Below are 21,177 nucleotides of genomic sequence, written 5' to 3' on the forward strand. Positions count from 1 at the left end.
GTATTAAACATACGTAGTGCTGAAAACTGTTTAAAGTTTATTTCAATAAAATTGGGGGGAAATGTTACTGAATTTGGTCTGTTGTTTATAAATAGAAAATCGGTCTCCTCCCATATTACCTGTTCTGGGGAATACATTGTCTAACGTTGATTCTGGCTCCAACATAGAAAATTACCTCACTCCAGATAGTTGGTCCATTTATAGCTTGTATTGTCTACTGTAGCCAGAGAATGGAATGTCAAGGCCAAATAAAGAGTGTGATTAATACACCCACATACATGCAGATCAGCTCACTCGCCATACAGCTGAATGTTCTGCAAGGAGAATTCTGTAGCCAGTTCTACCAATTCAGTCCATTTCAAGTGTGTATATAAAAATAATATTTCAGGAAACACATCTATACAATTCAGGCTTATATATTTTAACACAAAAGTCATTTAACATTTAAATTAAAAACAAGGTTTTAAAGTCTCAGAATCATTAAAAGAAAAAACCCACAGGCTCCCTATTTGGTGATGGACAAAAATGCAATTCACAAAATTCTTTTATACCAGGGGAGTAATTTCCTTCAAAAGGCCTAGATTTCTTACACTTTCTTCACTGATGTGGAATCAAATTCTTGTATACAGAACCTGTACTGTATTTATTACCTAATTGAATACATTAACCTCTCCTTTAACACTTCCTCCTGCCCCCTAACCAGCAGTAGTCAATCAATAATATTGAAAAGAAAGATTCCACAACCTATCTCTGAATTTAGACAGGTTCTAGTTAAGTTAAGAAGTTAAGAAAAAAACATCAGTGTGAGAGGAAGTTTCTGGTACCACTTATGGATGTTACCTTTTTTGGAGTCTCAGCCTGTTACTGGAGCTATTTCCTTGCCTCATTAGCTGCTGATTATTAGACCCTGAAATACACAGTTTTTGCTATTCTACTTCCAAGGAGAATGAAATTCTGTTCAGAAAATGGCCAACAGTTCAGGCCTTTGCAGACAGGCTGACAATACATCACACACATTTGATTTATATTTAGTATTGAGTGACTAATGCATATAACAAAAGGAGATGCTGCTTTTTAAAACACGGGTTTGCAGTTTTATTTTTTTTGCAAGATTACATCCTTTAAAAGAAGTAATTTACTTAGATTCCAAATACTGAGATTAAATACAAATAAAAGCTGTAGCTTTTTTAAAGTGAAGCTATTGCCTATTGACCCTGAAATAAAATAGTCTTATGATTGAACAGGTGCAAAAATCCCTCCATAACCTCTATTTTTATTGGCAAAGTCATTTAAGGTCACTTTTGCTTCCAAGACCATCTTCTTTCATGATTTCCATTGAAGGAGTTTTGCTTTGTAATGGCTTGTGGTTCCACAGTGTTTTGTAAATGAAGACTGCTATGAAAACACTATCGCTGTTGCTGTAGTTGCAGACACTGCCACAAAGGGAAGTGTGATCGTCTGTGCGAAAGTCTGTCATCTTCCCCATTGATTTTCAGAAATAAAGAAAATTCAAGTTGCCACTTAATCTTTCTTACGTTCCATGTCATTTTCAAGATGTCAACAGCCAGCTGCTATGCCTTTCAGGCTGAACTGCTGGCAGGATGCCCAGTGTGCTTGTTAGACGGCATACAGGTACTGTACTGCATGCACTTCAAGAATATAGTGTAGGAGGGCACCTACAAAGACAGGCATTTGGAGCAGCTAATTTTATGCATATAATGCATCAGGTTTGAATCTGCGTAGGCGGAACCTCAGTATGGTGGCACATGGCAAATGGGTTCATGTGTTTGGATTTTTGTTGCTTTCAGAAGGCATGAAACAAAGCATCCCAAACAGTTATAGACACAAGCCTTTGCAGCACTGTCGTCAGTCAAGAAGTCTCCCACAAAAGCTGGCATCTATTGCTGGGAAAGTAAAGCACTTCGATTGGCTTTCATCTTCTCTAACCGTTTAACTAGATGACCATTGCTTACTTCAAGTTCTTCCATTTTGTCTAATGCTGAACGAAGCTGAAATAAAAAAGAAACCAGACTGAAAGCCAGGAACAAGAAGTAGTATCATTCTCTCAGTCATTCACTAACCATTATTTATTCAGATTTTAAAGATCAGTAAAGACAGATTGCTTACCTGTAAACTGATGTTCTTCGTGGGGTCTTCTCTGCCGTCACACACATGGGATCTATGCCTGCAAGAGGAACATCTTGGAAACTTCTGGAGATGTCTTGTAAACCTCTTACTTTTTGACAGCTTGCTTTGCACAGGCACAGATCCTGTATGTGTGACCACAGAGACCAGAAACAACCACTAAGGCTGAAGACACGGTGGATTTACTCAGCCTCTTTGGTAAACGCATGGTGAAGCCAATGTATTCTAGATCCTAGTTCAATGGGTTGTCAAGTGACCTACGCTAATCTTGTCAATAAAAAGAAACAGGAAGTAAACAATAACTGAACATATATGAACACATGAAGCTCCCTTCTTTGGAGACCATGGAGGCAACCTGCTCAGCATTCCCTACTCTGACAGCCAGCAGCTTTCCCATCACCTGCAACTTGACCCTTTTAAACTGGAGATGCCAGGGATTGCATTTGGGACTACCTTCATGCAAAACAGGTGCTCTGACACTGACCTATGATTCCCCCCATGTACAGTAAGGGGAAAAAGTATTTGATCCCCTGCTAAATTTGCCCATTTGCCCTCTGACGAAAAAATGACCAGTCCATAATTTTAATGGTATGTTTATTGTAGCTGTGAGAGACAGAATAACAACAGGAAAACCCCCAGAAACCCAGAAGACAAAAGTCAGAGATGGATGTGGATTATAATGAGTGAAATAAGTATTTGATCCCCTATCAAAGCCAGATGTCAGGCTACCTGGTATCTTCACTGTATGTAATGAGCTTAGATTAGAAGCACCTGATGTAAGGGAGAGGTCTTTTATAAGTTTATCACTGCTTTAAAATCCCCCCTGCAGGTGCAAATAATCTTCAGTAATCAAATGGTTAAGAATGATTTGAGTTGAGCAGTACCATAGCATAGTGCTGCACAACTCAAATCAGTCTTAAGCATTTGATTACGGAACATTATTTGCATTTATTTTTTAGCTTAGAATACATGAAGTTTGGAGATTTTATCCCTACCTTAAAAATTTATAAATTTGCTTTCATTCTAGTCAGGGACACTTCAATAAAAATTCCCAGTACAAACTTTTGGTGCCGAATATCTTATTTGAAGTGATTTAGTAGCAAGAATTACCTCTCTTTGGAGTTTACGTTTCTCCGCTTTCAATTCGTCCTCTGTTTTTTCAGCATTTTCCGCAGCTGTTTTATAGCGAACAACTTGACCTTCCAGCCGTATTACCTAATATGATAGAATCCCACTATTAAGATTATGTCAAACAAAATATTTCTGTCAATCATATTTTCCCTTTGGCAGTTCAATAGCTAACACCCAGTTGAGGAATCGCCAGAAGACGAAATAAGTAACAGATGTCCGATCAATCTTCTCCTCACCTGACTTGTCCAAACCCTTCGCCAGATGACCCTGGCTTTCCCTTTTTTAGTGCAAGTGAAAGTGCAGCAAGATGGTAACCAAGATTACAGCCGTGATGAAAATGAAAGCCCTAAACAGCAGGGACTGAATGGGTAAAAACAGATTCCACCTGCTCCTCAGCCATAACGACTACAGTTGTTCCGTCTAGCTTGCCTGGAAATATTTTTTTATTTATAGCAATTAGATTAAATATTGGCTCCACAGCTTGTTTATAATGTCTTCATTTTTATTCACTGTTAAGATTTATATCCCACTCTTCCAAAATGCAGGGTTTTCTGGCACTATAATATTAAGAACCACAATAAAGTAAATAAAAATAAGCTGAAAGCAGCAAATGTATAGGAAAAGCATAAATATATTTCAGCACCAGTGGTGGGAATGGGGGGCGCAAGGGGCTCCAGTCCTCTGAATATATTGAATCAGGGGGCCCAGCCCTCCCACTATGGAGGGGGCTGGCATCGCCGGGTGCCCTCCACATACCCCAGACCCCACCCAGGAGCCGGGAGGGGGTTGGGACGAGCAAGAGCAAAGATGGCCCTCCATGCGTCCGGCATAGGCTGCGGGGAGGAGGCCAGGGCCACACTTTGCCGCCTCCCCCCGATGCCTGTGCCGCCCTAAAATGGGGGGCAAGTCAGCGCCCCTGTATTCAAGCCATGTTGGGTTTCTTTTTAAGTTTAAAAGTTAAAAGGGAGCTAGGTGAGGCGCATTTGGCAAAAATGGGAAACCGAGCCTTTAGTGTCCTTGACACACCCTACCAATTCAGTGGGTGCCTTCAGTGCTAACTTTTAAAGGCCTACTGAAAACTTTTTTATTCCACCAGGCTGACGCAGGTAATTAACAGGACACCCCCACAACGGTCTACAGTGGTACCTCGGGTTAAGAACTTAATTCGGTCGGGAGGTCTGTTCTTAACCTGAAACTGTTCTTAACCTGAAGCACCACTTTAGCTAATGGGGCTCCCGCTGCCACCATGCGATTTCTGTTCTCATCCTGAAGCAAAGTTCTTAACCCGAGGTAATATTTCTGGGTTAGCGGAGTCTGTAACCTGAAGCGTATGTAACCCGAGGTACCACTGTATTGGTGTTTGTTTTTAATTTTTTTTTTTTTTTAAGATATTTATCGAGATTTTCCATTTTATACAAATCAAAAAGAAAGAGAAAAAAGAGGAAAAAAAGATTAAAAAGAAAAAATATTAAAAACACATAAATTTCATGTCATATTTTCCAATAACATATTTCCTTGACCTCCTCATACCTCCCCTTCTTGTATTCCAGTTCAAATTATTCATCCAGCAAATCCTTATCTCATAGCATTACAGCTATAAACCTTATTTTCAATCCATCTTCTTAAATTATTGTAACTTATACTTTTACTTATGTACAAAAAACAAAACAAAACAAAACTATTTTTTCATATTCTTTTGTATCATTACAGCTAATAACCCCTTAATTTCAATCCAACATCACTCAGTGTTCCTTAATATTACAATATTTTTGCAAATAGTCTTTGAATTTCTTCCATTCTTCTTCTGCCGATTCTTCTCCCTGGTCACGGATTCTGCCAGTCAATTCTGCCAGGTGTTTGTTTTTAATTTCTACTTGCTTTTAATTTTTTATGATTTTACTGTTTGGCTTTATGTCTTATACTGCTGAAAACAACTGTGATGCATTTTTCTGATACAGTGGTATATAAATATTTTGATAAACGAATATAAATAATAACTAAAATAAGATAGCATTTGCCTGTGGCCAGAAAGACAAATCAGAGTATGCCCCAAGTACTTTGGGGGGAAGGGGAGCACTGCCACGGAAAAGGCCCATTCCCCAGTCACCATCTGCTGTATTTCAGATGGTGTGGGAACCCAGGGAAGAGCATCAAATGATTATCTCAAAGTACACACAGGCACAGAGGCAGGTGTTTAGAGGAATTGACTAAGAAGGCTCACAGATTGCTAATTCTTTACAGAACTGGATATGTATGCATTAGCTTATAAACTGGCTGGGGATGGAAATTTCTAAAAAGAAAATTACATGACAGTACTACTTAAAACAAACTGTTCAATACCAGCTATGTATCTGCATGACTGATACTCTGAACCAATTATTTCTACAGTGTTATTTTTGTAAGCAACTCAAGACCATTATGCTATCAAAAAGCCTTCTGACTCAAATGCCTTCTTGCCCTCTTAGTTCTTTATGCTCCACATAGTCATCGCCAGCAACATGGCAACCCACCACAAACAATTACTCATTTACATTCCAATATGTTTAGAACTGAAATATAAACAACTTCCACTTATTTCACAGGAATTTGCATTGAAGCACATGCACTCGGTATCACTGCCTGGGTATCCCTTCCCAACATTTTTAGATAAGAAAGTACACCTCAAGAGAGATATAAACATATCACAAACTTACATTTTGTTCCAGTGCTGTAATCTCTTGTTCAGACTTTGCAAGCTTAAATTTGAGGTCACTGATTTGTCTATTTGCATCTCCTAAAGACATTTTTAAAAAATGTGTCACCCATTAAAACAACTCTGAAAAATATTCCCACAGTATCTAGGGGCATTAAAATATACTGCAATTTATTTAGAGTGTTGTATAGGGCTGTTCAGATGCCATTTTTACAATGATAACCTCATGAAAAATGCACCAAACTACCTTTATGCCCATGGGATCTCTGGTAATGTCCACTCATTATCCTAGAAGCAAAAACCTCTCAACTGTCATCTACAGCAACCATTTGATCAAGCAATAGGGGAGAGAAATGGACTGTAGGGCATCTCTGCCAGCTCTGTTAGCAGACAATACATTTTTTTATTCCTTTATATCTCAGCTGGCCATTAGAAGGACTCTTTAACTAAGAAACAGTGGCTGAGTTTTGTTCCTCGCCACTTTCTAATGACATTTGTAAGCCACCCCAAAAGTTTGGGGGGGGTTGTAAGCCACCCCAAAAGTTTGGGGGGGGGTTGCAGTTCAGTGCAGTACAGTGACTACTCATTGCTGGCAACTAAACAAAAACTCCTCCTTAATTTCTACAATCCTTCCAAGTTGGAAAGCACATATTGACCACCTTTGACCAGACCATGTGTAAACCTATTAGTCTACAGAACCTACTCTTGCCCACATCTGTTGAATGCATTCAGTTCCACGCTACAGTCGGGGCCCCATCACTTGGCACAGCTTCCAACTGGTTTTCTCAGGAAATAAGTATTCAGGGGAGAAGCAGCTACACCTCTGCATGAAGCAAAGTGGGTAAACATGCAGGGAAAGCAGGTGGGCAAGCTGCCACTAACCTTAATAATGAAACCTATTCAATTATATTTGGTATGATTATGTAAATGGATAAAATTAGTTTTGTCACTGAAGAGCTGAATACAGAATCTACAATGCGGGAATACATCTTACTTTGGAGCTCAATCGCATGCATCTCTGTGCCATTTTCTATGACTCCATCTTCTAAATGTAAATTCTCCACGTTACTGTTCTGCTTTTCTTCCAGTTGTACTTTTAATTTTTTAACCTGAAAACCACAAATAATTTAATCAACTTACTGGCACACGAACAATACGTGAACAGAATAATTAGAATTACAAATATCCTGCATTTCCCAACAAACGTACTCAGATTGCATTATTTGAACTGATATTCGTGTTCCGTAGCATCTGAAGTTATTTTTGTAAGGAGTGATGTGACAGTAAGAGGAGACGTTACAGACAAAGTCAGGGACAGAAGAGGCTATAAGTCATGCAGGAAACAGAAGCTGCAGACACTGCCAGCGTTTTCTCAAACAACCATAACAGCTAAAAATCTTGCTCTTTTTAAAAATTAAAGTGAACATTTTGGAGAAGCCAAAATATTATCACATTAGCTACCTGGATTGTATTATTATGATTACACAGAACACTTTTTTAAAAAATGTACAAGTCGATATGGCAGACGGCTTTGTACAAGGGGCCAGATAGGGGAGGGTGCGTAGCTGCAAATCACCCCCCGCCCCGCTTCTTCCAAACAGCGTGCCAGTGAGGACACAGCTTTCTACTAATGTACTTAACATTACGAGGGACGCGGGTGGTGCTGTGGGTTAAACCACAGAGCCTAGGGCTTGCCAATCAGAAGGTCAGCGGTTTGAATCCCCGTGACGGGGTGAGCTCCCATTGTTTGGTCCCTGCTCCTGCCTACCTTGCAGTTCGAAAGCACGTCAAAGTGCAAGTAGATAAATAGGTACCGCTCTGGCAGAAAGGTAAACAGCGTTTCCGTACGCTGCTCTGGTTTTGCCAGAAGCGGCTTAGTCATGCTGGCCACATGACCCGGAAAAACTGTCTGTGGACAAATGTTGGCTCCCTCGACCAGTAAAGTGAGATGAGCGTGCAACCCCAGAGTTGTCCGGGACTGGACTTAACTGTCAGGGGTCCTTTGCCTTTACCTTTTTTAATTTAACATTACAGTGGTACCTCGGTTTACGAACTTAATACGTTCCGGAAGTCCATTCTTAAACCAAAACCGTTCTTGAACCAAGGTGCGCTTTCCCCAATGAGGCCTCCCACCACTGGTGCCCTTCCACCGTTCGGATTCTGTTCGTAGACCAAGGTAAAGTTTGCAAACCAGGACACTACTTCCAGTTTTGCGGAGTACATAAAACGAATCATTCTTAAACAGGACTGTTCTTAAACCAAGGTACCACTGTACTGTTCTGCCCTGGAGCTAAAGAACGCAATGAAAAGTGAAAATACCAAGTGGTAAGATAGGGCGGGTTCATTTAGATATTTTTGTGCTCAGGTGTGAGTACACGGAATACCCAAGCACTATATGAGATGTGAAGCACACACACGTTTTGAAGGGTTTTTCCCCTTATAGGGAGCCCAACCTCTCCTCAATATCCGATTGCATTTCTTTTAAAAATCAACAAGCACCCCCTCTCTCTCAATGCACACGCGCGCACGCACGCACACACGTGCACACTTAATGTATATGCATTTGCACTTGATCACACTCAAGTGCAAAATTCTTTTCTGTGAAGTGGCCCAAAGTCTTGTTCTAATTTGGCTCAGGCAATGCAAATTATCACATGAAAACTTTGACCTTGTCAATCAGCTCTGACCTGTAGGGAAACAACTGGCAACAGCCGAAGAGACTAATACAGAGGAAGTATTAAACTTTTGATTACCTGTTCAAGTAAATATTCTCGCTCATCAACAAGTTTTTTCAATCTAATGTCTACAAGAAAAAAAGAGAAGTGAAGCACTCTGTTGATATTGTTAAGTGAAAGATGAAAGTATGTATTAAATTTGAAAAAGAAAGAATGGTGATGAAGGTTAGTGGAACTAATGATAAAAGATAGTTATGCACGTACCACGGTAAATGAGGTCACAAACAGGACTGGGAAGGGGTTTCAGCCAAGGGAGGTTATGCCAGTCTCACAAAGCATGCTTGTCACTTCAGTAGAAGCAGCCAGGTGCATGCAAAGCAGCTAATCTTCTACTGTAGGTTAGCATGCAAGGATTCTAGGGTCAAACCCTGGAATACAAAAATCTCACAAATCTTTACAGTGCAGCAGCATTAGGAAGACAGCAACACACTATCACAATGAGGTACACATCTTTTCTTTTTTTAAAGCACTCCTCTTTATAATTTGTCATTGGTGGTGTGTGTGTGTGTGTGTGTGTGTGTGTGTGTGTGTGTGTGTTGAATGGGGTGGCTTTGGATGTTTCCAGATTAAGAACTATTTCCGTGTGCATCTCTCAAATCCAGGAGAAGAGCCACTCACCCCAAACATTTTGCTTCTGCCACCTTCACCCTTTTGGTGCCCTGCTGGCTGGGGCTAATGGGGAATATCTAAAGAGCACCAGGTTGGGGAAGGCTATGTAGTGTATTCTTGCAAAAATGATTAACAGTCGAAGATGCTGACACAAGCATGTGTTTTATTCTCCATATAAAACTGTAACATTCTCAAAAATAATTGAAGTGCTCCAAGAATCTTTATACTTTCTGTATTTGAAACCTGAATATATACAATAAGATAAAATGTAAGATTACCTTTCCCATGCCACTTTGCACCACACTTCAAGTTACTTTTGAGAACTTTCAATTTATTGGGCATTGCATGGGAAGGTTGTTCTTCATAAAATAAGAGGTGCTGGGTGCATGGATCTTCCAACACATTTTCCTAGAAATCAGTGATTACACTCAGCACCAAAGGGATGTGGTTGAAAGCTCCATAGTACAAGGAATTTCACTTTAGCAGAGCAACTCAGTCTGCATATTTATGTCTTTCACTCTGTACATCTGAACAAATACAGAGCATTCCTATTATGTTACGTATACAAGCTTTGAAGACTGAAGGCCTGAGCCCCTATCATTTTCATTCAGGACAAATTTCATTAGTAGGTGTGGAATACAGAATAAAATTTGTAGCACAGAAAACTACAGCTTGAATGACTGTAGCTTCAGGTAAATGTCAATTTTATAAATGGGAAACATTGCAAAGAAGGTAATTTCAGTACTAAAGCATTGCTGTTGGCTTCAGGCTGCTTTGCTGACCCAGGCATATAATGGTGGAACATCTATATGGACTGAAAAGCGATTAGGCACAACCAATAGCATCATTTCAGTTAGATATTTATTGAATACAATACAGCTAGAACCACGTGGGAGTCACTTTTCTGTGATGTGATCCATTGCAGCTGGACACTTTGTCTGAACTACCTGGACAAGGTCAGTGATGTGGCATTTTCCCATGAAATCTGTTGCAGCTTTGGGTGCCTCAATAGGTCTGAGCCCTGAGTCTTTTGTACTAGGCCCCTGGTTTCCTGCCCTTTCTCCCCATCTTTCTTATTTTGTTTTAGATTTTTTAAAACTTTGCTTATAAGGTTGCTGGGTTTGCTGCCGAGTATAGTGCTGGTGAGTTTCCAGGCACCGATCGTAGTTTGCTCAGATAACTTAAATTGCCTTCAAATCAGCATGGGGAAATTTGTGTCATGGGCTGATGCTCTTTTAAGTACCTAGCATGTTCCGAGTCCCACCCACTTGGTTGCCACAGAGCATGCCGGTCAGTAAATCACACAGTTCAAAGTTGGAGCTAACTCTTTATTAGCAAAAACATGATTTCCACAGACTTGGCTGAGTGTCGGGCCTAATGAGCACGGGAGCTCATTCCCTGTGGGTCTTACTCCATGAACTCAGTTGCCAAGACTAAAGGTCACTGCCTCCCTGCAGCTGTCTGTGTTTCCTCCTCTCCAGGGCTTTCCCCAAGCATCTGGAGACTGAGCCTGTGTGCAGCCAGTCTCTCCTCCGCCCTTTTCATGACCTTCTTGGTTCTGAGAGGCTGGGGGAGGGGAGCTGATCACAGCAGGAGGAGTTTTTGCAAACTGTCGGACCTGTCAAATCCAGCCGCTGAGCGAGGCATGAGCCCTCCCCGCAGAAGCAACAGGGTGTAGAAGCCACGCCGGCCCCACTGTAGGGCAGGTTCATTAAGGGGGGAGGGAGAGAGAGTTGTTCTAAACAGGCGGGGGAAGGATTTCCCACCACTCATCCTGAAGCACCGCCTCCAAAACAGCTGCAGAATCTTTTCCTGCCCCAGATGCAACTCACCAGGGAGACCTCCTGCCTTTCCTCTACCTTAAAATCATCCAATGGCCAAAAGTAGTGAAATGAAACCAGAAGGGGGGGGGCTTTCCCCGACCTGGCAGGAGAGCCATTCATCAGCTGATTTGCCCCATCCCAGCAGGCACCATGGGGGCACCCCATAGAGACAGGAAAGGGATCTTTGAGGGATCCTTGCATGCACACTTCCTGGCTCTGCTCGCAAAGCAAGTCTTTGTACAGAGTAGGTGTGTCCACAGATATGGGGAAAAGAAAAGAGTGACACACACACACACACACACACACACACACACACACACATACACTTCCTGGTTCTGTTTGCAAAACCTCAGACATTTTGCTGATTTTTAAAAAATTCCCCCAGATGGTGATTTCACCCTTTGAATTAAATACATGTCTGGGGAAAACCGGACATATGGCAACCCTACATTATGCTACTGTATGGCACATCTTAAGAAAACAGTAGGGATACTACCACCTTTCACCTCCCTCTACTCCTGCCCATATAGACCCATTTACAATTGTGTAGAGAAGACAAATCAAGACATAAGGGGGCTATTTTACAGAAAACGATCTCAGAGCACCAAAGCAATAAATAATATTTCACAAAACAATTTCTTGAATATTGTTAATAAACACATTTTTAGTTCATATATGACTGGTTGAAATTTGTATCAAATTTGCACATGACATCAAACTGGGAGGGGAAGCAAAAGCCACAGAAGACAGAATCGGGATTCAAGGTGACCTTAACAGATTGGTAAACTGGGCGCAAGATCACAAAATGAATTTCAATACGGACAAATGTAAGGTTCTGCACTTAGGCAGGAGGAACCAGATGCACAAATATAAGATGGGGGGCACCTGGCTTACTAGCAGTAACATAAGTCAACAGTGTGATGCAGCAACAAAAATGCTAATGCTATTCTAGGCTGCATCAACAGAAGTCTAGTGTCCAGATCAAGGGAAGTAATAGTCCCAATCTATTCTGCCTTGGTTAGACCACACCTGGAATATGGTGTCCAATTCTGGACACCACAGTTTAAGGAGGATGTTGACAAGCTGGAACATGTGCAGAGGAGGGCAACCAAGATGATCAAGGGTCTGGAAACCAAGCCTTATGAGGAACAATTGAAGGAGCTCGGTATGTTTAGCTTGGAAAAGAGGAGAATGATAGGAGATATGATAGCCACCGTCAAATATATCAAGGACTGTCACATGGAAGAGGGAACAGCTTGTTTTCTCCTGCTCTGGAGGGGAGGACTTGTGCCAGTGGCTTCAAGCTACAAGAAAGGAGATTCCAATTAAACATGATAGTAAGAGCTGTTCAACAGTGGAATGGACTCCCTTTGGAAGTGGTGGACTCTCCTTCCTCGGAGGTTTGTAAGCAGAGGCTGGAAAGCCATCTGTCATGGGACTCAGCTAAATTGGTAAAGAAAAAGCAATTTATATGCGTTGTATATGCGATATAACATTGTGCCACCAGATGGCGCTGTGAAGTCCCACTTTTATCTACCTGTTTTCTCTGTTTAAATTTACATTGCATTTAACTGAAACGCTTCTTTGATGTGTCTAGATCCAGCCATGGATGCTTTAGCTGAGATTCCTGCATTGCGGGGGGTTGGCCTAGATGACCCTTGGGTTCCCTTCCAACTCTACGATTCTGTGAGGTATAGAATGAGGTATATTGGGGGATAAAACAGCACTGAGCTTACCAACTGGCACTCCAAAGCAAATTCTCATATTAACAGTTGCAATTCAATTGTCAATATGCCTCAACTCTAATTATGTAATAAATGATTGCAACTTTAGAGCCATTTGTCCATATGACACTTGAACAGGAGCGGTGGGGGACCTTCAGCCGGAAGGCCTATTCAAACCCAGTCCAGATCTCCAATTTGTCCAGTGAGGAAGCACCTCACAAACCAGGCCCATAGGTGATGTCAGGGATGGATGAAGCTACAAAGGAACCACTGGGAAACTAAAGTGAGCTTTAGTTTGTGAGTGGGGCTCGCTGTCAGCACCAGTTAGCTGACTGGCACTGACAGGGAGCCCCACCGGGATCAGCTAACTAGGGACTTCCTTGTTGAAAACTGTGGGTTTTCTCTGTTTGGAGGAAGTGGACTCAACTCCCTTCCTCCAAACAGACATTCGTCTCTCTGGAGAGGCAGTGGTTTGGATCCCATCCACCTGGCAATGTTAGACTGGGCTGAGGGATCTGGCTCACTGGCAGATACCAGTTCTGCACCTCTGATTAGTAGCTCTGGCTTTGCCTGGTGCCCAAGTAGTCATCACTCTTTACCCCGGAATTCAGGCATCTTCTCAGCGCATGCCCTGGGGAGCAATGGAAAGAACAGAGAGGCTTCATTGCTAAACATAGCAGGAAAGGATATGATCTGGAAATGAGGCTACCAATGCACAATGGTGTCCATTTTGCATATTGATTTTGAACTCGTCCTAGGTACCCAAATCTGTGGTCCAATATGTTTTCTAATACAGTAGTACCTCGGGTTACAAACGCTTCGGGTTACAAACACTTCAGGTTACAAACTCCGCTAACCCAGAAGTAGTACCTCGGGTTGAGAACTTTTCCCCAGGATGAGAACAGAAATCACCTGCGGGCAACCCCATTAGCAAAAGCGCACCTCAGGTTAAGAACGGTTTCGGGTTAAGAACGGGCCTCCGGAACGAATTAAGTTCATAACCAGAGGGACCACTGTAGTGTTTCATTGGAAGCCTTATTTCAGAGGAACATAACTAATTTTGAAAGTTTGAAGTTACATGGTTGTAGCCAATGGTGTTGCCAGAAGAAGGGGGAGAGAAACAATGTCCCGTATTCCCCTTCCTAAAACTGGTCTTGAGGGTCTCCAACCTTCCAAAGTAGATTCAGGGTGTGCACAGGCGTGAGGGCTGCACAGGGAATGGGGGAACTGCTAAAAATTGCTTATTATCCTGATCCACTTTACCATCAGCTGCACAACACTGTTAGATACAACTCACTGCTTTTGCTAAGAACTGCCACATCTAAAATAAAAGCAACAAAATAGATAAAAGCAGCTAGGTACCATCTAGATAATTTAAAAAATAAATTTATATAACAAAAATTATGAGCAGTATCAGTTGAATTGTAAGCACTTTATAAACAGGAGACAAGAAACACCTTAGAGTATAAAAAGTTTATTTCAATCTATATACAACTCAGTGTGTGATATATGTTTTGTTTTTCCTTTTGTACTTTAGTAGCTGAATACATTTATTATCTATTTTGAGTGTTGCAGTGCTACAAACATTCAGACTTTGATCCTATCTTATTTGTAACAGTCTAATACAAAAATATTTGTTTATTTCTGCATTAAAAATAGTCCAACTTGGAAATAAGATACATACTGAAAAATTAGAAATTTTCCTTTTTCATTTTAGCCATTATTTTAAAAAATATTTATTTTTTTCTAAAGCAGTGTGATAGAGTTTTATGCATAAAACAACAGTTGCCTTTGGTTCTGTGGTTTTAAATAACATTTATTAAGGCATTCACAAAGTCATCCAAATTTGCCTACATTTCAGCAAAGAAGAAGGGGAAAGACTTTAAGATTTAGATTTAAGAAAATGTTAATTTGGGGTGGGAGGGAGGATAGAACATATGATATAACTTGAAGAAAATGTTACTTGATAAAAAAGCTAAGCACAATATAAATGAAGCACAAAAGAAACAAAACTTTCTTTAAAATAATATATATAGATCATGTTAAACAAAGTGGTTTGAATTCAGAATCAGTCAACTTTATTTGGTTCTACTGAAATAAATGTAACTCAAACACCAATGATTTTAATGGAATCTAAGTGTGACTAACTTGCTCTGAATCCAGTCTAGTGAAGGCTTGATTTGATATGAAATGACTAAAGTGTACACTTATTCCTATCAGCAAACCAATGATTCTTCACTTGCAACTTCTGTTCATTAATTCTATGTTATTGACCTAACTATATTTTGGCAATAGAAGTGACCTTAATTTGGAATGTGTCGATATGCAGCCTGTATAAAGTGCCATTTTATCACCCTCTGGCAAAATACCAGCATTTGAAAGCATGTTGAAGCTGATGTGCTTTGTAACAACTTGCTTCTAAAATAAAGGTGATGATAATTGTTAGCATACAGTATATACAAAAGGTGGACAGTTTCTAAGAACCTTCAAATCTTAGCTTTCATTAAAATACGGGGGGGGGGGGGAATCAAGTGCTATATTATACTGTAGGTGAAAATATTAAAAGCACTTAATTCAGATTTAGTATGATTAACAGCTTTGTTTTACTATGATAAACAGTAATTAAAACCTGAGAGGTAAGAAAATGTTCATAGTCATTCATTATTGATATAGATAACAAGTTGTATAAAATGTATTTAGAGCATGGATCTAGTTTCACTTTTAAACTTTTCCTTTCGTCTTTTGTTTAAAACAGCATATTTACTCTGAAATCACCAGATGGCAGGTTTGTAACATGCAATAATGACCTAACTTCTGAGGTTATGATATGACACAATCTTCCCGAGATTTACCTTTACCCTTTCTACCCACCTGGACTTCCTCTTCACTTTCATCCGCATCATTTTTTAGTTTTTCCAACTGCTCTGTAGTATATTCAGCAATGTGATCTATATTGATTTCATCTGACATCTTTTTGCTTGGGTCTTCCAAAATTTCACACTGTGCCTTTGAGGCCACGGAAGCAGAAGGATCTGTCTGAAAGAATGCAGCTTCTTCCAATTCTTTCCCTTTCTGCTGCTGGGTATTTTCACTTTCAATCATGGTGGATTCATTTATGACCTCATCTGCTAAGGCTTGGTAGGTTTTACCTTTTTTATTTTCTTCAGCATCTCTATATTCCATTTCAGTGTCCTTTTTGATTATATTCTGTGCTGCATGTTCTGTAATCTCAACTTTCTCTTGCGTTTGGTGATTATTTGTCTCAAGCTCATTATTAAGATTATCATTCCTTTCAGTAGTTTCCTGTTGTCCAAATGGAGACTCTGCAAAATCAAATGCTTCATGATATTCTTCCACAGCTTCTCCTTCTTCTTCATCATTGTCAAGCTTTCTCTCTTGATCACTCAATTCAGTCTTCTGTGAGGTGACACAAGGAGCCTTCTCAGTATCTGGCACAATGTCAAGAATCTTTTCTTCTGTTTTTTCGTGATTCTTGTCCTCTTCGTTTCCTTTGTTTACTTCAGTGCCCTGAATATTTACACATGCAGTTCCAGCAGATTCCTGAAAAGTTTCACCTTGTATATTTACACTTTGCCCTTCTGCTGGCTTATAGTCTTCTTCATTATTGTCACCAGCAACTTCTTCAGGTGCTATCTGGATGTCTGCCACAGTTTTGCCATCATCTATGAATTCTGATTGAATGTCCCCACATTTCTTAGAATCATCCTCATGGTCTAAGTTCCTTTCCTCGGGGATCTGGCATTCACTGTGACTCACACCATCTGCAGCAGTTTCTTCTGTATGAACCTCTTTCATGGTAAAATCTAAATGTACATCCAGTGCTTCTGCTAAAGCTGCTCTCTGATCAGTCTCCATAGCAGGATTTTCTTCATTCTTTTCACTGGCTCCAATCACTTGCATAGTTTGTTCCTCTTCAACAAATGTCTCATCTTTTGAAGATAAGGGCTGAGATTTTTCCATTCCAACTTGTTTTTGTTCTTCAGACTCATCTGATGCAGAAGATATTTCAGTTTGTTCTGCTGCTACTTCACACGCCTGCTGCTGCACGGCATGTTCCGTCTCATTCTCTTCATTAATTCCACCAGTTTCATTTTTATCCCCGTCTGCTTTATCAATTAGTTTGATGCGTCTACCTTCAAGAAGGTGTCCCTCAACAATTTTGCTTTCCGGCTGTTCAATATAAGGATCAACACTTGGCACTTTGAGAAGCAAATCTTCTGCCAATTCTGGTGATTCTGATTGACTGGAAGTTGCCACATGGCTGTTATTCACAAAATCCAATGCTTCCTGAAATACTTCATTATTATCGCCTTCTGCCTCATCACCTACAATATGTGTTTGCTTATCTTTATCTTGCTGTTGGGGAAGTATTTCTATATCTGTCTGTATCTGCTCATTACCCTCCATACCTGAACATGCTACTTCAGTATCACTTTTATTTACAACATTTCCATCAGACTCTTTCACTTCTATGGTATCATCAGGGAACCCCCCCTCACCCCTTAATTCAACTATACCACTGTTTTCAAGGGAACAAACAATTCCTGGAACATGCTCTGAATGCCTCTTAGCTGGTTCCTCAGGTCCACTATTTAATAACAATGTTGAAGCCACTTTGCCTTCAGTGATTTTCTCTGCCTCCGCATTTTCATCAGCATGCAACGTCTTTATCTCTGAACATTCCTGTACAATTTCCTGTTCCTTAGTCTCCTCTGTGTGTTCCTCATGCTCAGTATTCTGCAAGATTTCTTTTTTCCCCACATTCTCCAAAATCTCATTTTTCATCTCCACTTCCTTGGCTCTGCCTAAAAGATCATTAAGAAAGTTGAAGGGACCAAAATAGGGAGACTACTTAACTGTGTTACGTTAAACACTTACCTCCCCACTTAAAACCCAGAAGAGAGAATGAATCAGAAGAACTGGTTAAGAAAGATCAGCTTTTGCCAATTATGTGAAGGCAAAGCAGCAATTGAATTAGTTAGTGGCCTGATCAGCAGAAAGTGTCTTCTTCCCTGGTATCAACTGCACTGCATTGGGAAATGCCATTGAAGTCTGAAGGTTTACAAAGGAAAATACCTTTTGATTTTTCTGACAGCTATCCATTATTTCTGACCTAAAATTATTACCCTGAGAAATATTAGGGACCAAAACACACCCCTCATAAATATCATCTTTTAAAAATTATCACTACAGTACTAAAAATATATATTTTTTGCTCTCTCATTCACAAGTCAATGCAAAAAAGAGTAACTCTATGTAGCTTCCCCAGTCTCTTCACGTGCTCCTAATCCTATTTTAGTCTTCAAGTTTCCCCCATGTACTGCAGGAAACCAAAGCACCTTCTGAGTCACTCAGGACACTTAGGGTTGCATGTTCAACATCTGTCTTAATAAAAGTGGCTGCACACCTTGTAGACATACATATAGAGCTTAGATGTTTTTAAAGCATTTGTTTCCCTGGACTTGGGGAATGAAAAGGAATTATTTTAACATCTCCTGTTTAAGATAAGTAAAAGAAATATAATATGCTTGAAGTGATTGTTGGCATTAAGCAGAAAATAAAATGTATAGAAGTGATTTTATAAGCAGCATGCTGGTGATTAGTTAGTTGTTCAGATTCTAGCAAAGGTGGTGATCAAAAATCTTGATAAAAGGAAATTACCTAATGTATCATCCCCAGCTACCTTCGGGGCATGAGTTGACCCTGGAGCAATATTGGAAGAACTTTGTAGTCCATCATTATCTAGATCACCAGAGGTTTCTCCATTGGTAGCTACTTCTGAGTTGGGTATTATTCCATGTCGCTGTGAGTGAAATAATAAACAAACATTAGAACAACATTACAATACCATGCACATGAAATTTGCTTACAAAGTCACAATTCATACATGGTACAAAGCATGTGTGTACACTGTATGAGGGTATAATGAACATCTGGAACATATAAGAAATGTCTTGATAAACAAAGCTATATGGTATTTAGATTAACCGATGTCTTGATTTGTATAAAAAAGTAAAAATAAATCCTTCACCAAGAAGTTCAGAGCAGCATTTTAACATTCTAGTAATCCCATGAAAACAATTTGCCAGAGCTGACCAAAGCTATCTACAAACTGTACTTTTGTGTTCAAACTAGACATTTCCCTGACATAGCCCTCCTGTTTCTGCTGTAGTTGTCGGATTTCCTAAATAGTCAAGATTGTTTCCAAACCCAGTACATCAACAATTCTATCACACTAGCTTAAAAGGCAACTGCAACTCAGCCCACTATGTCTATTTCTTCACGACTTTAATCTGGTTTAATATGGTTTGAGTGGGAGATGTTCCTAACAAATTGTGCTACCAATATAAGTTTACAATACTGTTTTGCTTTATAGAGGCAGCATGGTCTCTGGCTTCTGTCAAAACAGCACTAAGTACATGCTTTTATCCAATGTTAATGTTTACTAAGTGCCAAAATGTAGCAGCAAGCATTGGACAGAACAGTACAGTGCACAGGCCCTCAATGCCTTTTTAGGTGGCCCTCAGCAACATTTGGCACCCCCCAGCCCCTGCACTGTCTTTCCAAAGTGGGTTAAGCAAGGCGCTGAACTTTTGACAGGATCCGAGAGCCTTCCTGCCTCCTTCTCAAAACCTGGTTGGCACTCTCCCAGCCCTGTGAATGGGTTGAGATGGCTCTAGGGCACTGCCAGAACCTCATGCCTCACTTAGCTGGCTTTGAGAAGGCAGTGTGAGGGCTGTGTGCGTGTGTCAAATTTTAGCCTCGCTCCCCACGTGACTAGGCAGTGTTTGGTTCACGGGTTCTGTGTCAAAGTACTCTTGCAGCCCACTTTGTATGAAAAGTTGGACTGCTCTGAATTATATAAACAGGGCCATCTTAACCATAGGCGCCAGAGGTGCGGGGCACCCGAGTGTAGGGCTCCCAGGGGTGCCAGGCAGTGAGTCCAGGGCCCAAGTGTTGGAGTCTGGGGAAGAGCCTGCCCGTCAGTTGCAGCGCCGTGGCGGGCTCGTCTACTGCGGGCAGTTCTGCGCCGTGAGTTCAGGGGCAAGCGAGCCAGCGAGGTGCTGAAGCAGCCATCCGGCTCCGCCCTCCTGCGTGCCTGGGATTGGCATAAGGGCATGGAGAGGCCCGCCCAGCGCACGCTGCTTACAGCATGAGGCGCCCGGATTTGCTCAGTTGCAGATGCCAATGCCTCGGGCTGGTTTGTTGCACTAGGCTCCTTATGTTCCCTGTTTTCTTTTCCTGAGCAGAGATAAGTGTGGTGCCAGCTCCCTAAAAAAAGGTTGACAACTCTGTGACCACTTTGATGTTCTGCCCCCCAAAAACACTGGGCAACCTGGGGGGGGGGTGCACCAGGTGGATCTTTGCACCCCAGCGCCACATATACTTAAGACAGCCCTGAGTATAAAACAGAGTAAGAAAGATTCACACACTTAGCCAACCCTTATTTAAACAGTTAGCTCACCACTGCTTCAAAGCCCAATCCATTTATTTTCTTGGCACACAGAAATGATTACTTAATCTTTTTACACTTCTTTTGTTGTTTCTGCATACCTTCAATTGTTCCTTCAGCACAATCACCTCCTCTCTAAGATCATCTCGCTCACTTCTTATGGAATCAAAGAACTCTTTCTGCCTCTCTAATGCCTGAGTTGCCAAAGAACAAGCAGAGGATAAGGAAATGACAAGAGGAGAACAGGAAGGAGGAAAAATGTAGAAATAAAAAGGTAAGGAAAATTAGCAATAAGAATAAGCAAGTTTCAGATATGCAGAGAATTATTAAATTTCCATGCAAGCAGAAAAAGGAATTTTATTTTAGTATTTGTGGGAGTTATGAAAACTTCCTTGATAGATATCAGTAGCTCCTACTTGAAAGAATGTGCCATGCTTCAACAACCCTGAGTTGTACTTTAAAATGTCACTACTGCAGACGGATGTAAGATATCTAATGCAAACATGTTTGCTTTGTAAAATTGCTTTGTAAAACAAACGTTGGTTTCATAAATGCTTTAAGTCAGAGCTTTCCAAACTTTTCATGTTGGTGACACAATTTTTAGACATGTATCATTTCACGACACAGTAATTCAGTTTTACTAGCAAACTGGAGGGTAAGCTAACCCCTTTCCAGCCATGGGAGGAGTGTGGGAGCATTTGCACAACACCTACACACTGTAGCTGACACACTAATGTGTTGAGACACAGTTTGGAAAGCTTTGCTCTAAGTCATTAGCTGATCACCACACATTATGGTTTTATCCAAGTTTCCTGGTCTTCTCTTTTTTATGCTAATGACTTTA

General features: G+C 40.7%; 1 protein-coding gene and 1 long non-coding RNA gene across 34 annotated transcripts in view; one reads left to right on the forward strand and one right to left on the reverse strand.

Moving 5' to 3' along the window:
• Positions 1–1,071: 1,071 nt before the first annotated feature.
• The window catches only part of LRRFIP1 (LRR binding FLII interacting protein 1), a 105,485-nt gene continuing 85,379 nt past the window's right edge, over positions 1,072–21,177 (reverse strand). For 16 of the 33 annotated variants that reach the window (XM_083626729.1, XM_083626734.1, XM_083626760.1 and 13 more), the window contains 3 exons: positions 20,435–20,527; positions 18,542–18,683; positions 14,318–17,685 (listed from right to left, as the gene is read on the reverse strand). In XM_083626729.1, the coding sequence (XP_083482855.1) occupies positions 15,680–17,685; positions 18,542–18,683; positions 20,435–20,527 (2,241 nt within the window). In that variant the 3' untranslated portion in view covers positions 14,318–15,679. Of the gene's footprint in view, positions 2,010–3,255; positions 3,361–5,969; positions 6,050–6,962; positions 7,078–8,721; positions 8,772–14,317; positions 17,686–18,541; positions 18,684–20,434; positions 20,528–21,177 lie in introns of those variants that run through there. The other 17 variants (XM_083626761.1, XM_083626745.1, XM_083626742.1 and 14 more) reach the window with 3 other exon arrangements.
• LOC310743501 lies at positions 3,367–5,247 on the forward strand. The gene is made up of 2 exons (XR_014539054.1): positions 3,367–4,632; positions 5,130–5,247. It is a non-coding gene; the product is annotated as an uncharacterized lncRNA (long non-coding RNA).

The sequence above is a fragment of the Podarcis filfolensis genome, assembly GCF_964270895.1.
Source record: "Podarcis filfolensis genome assembly, chromosome: 1".
Classification (NCBI taxonomy): Eukaryota; Metazoa; Chordata; class Lepidosauria; order Squamata; family Lacertidae; genus Podarcis; species Podarcis filfolensis.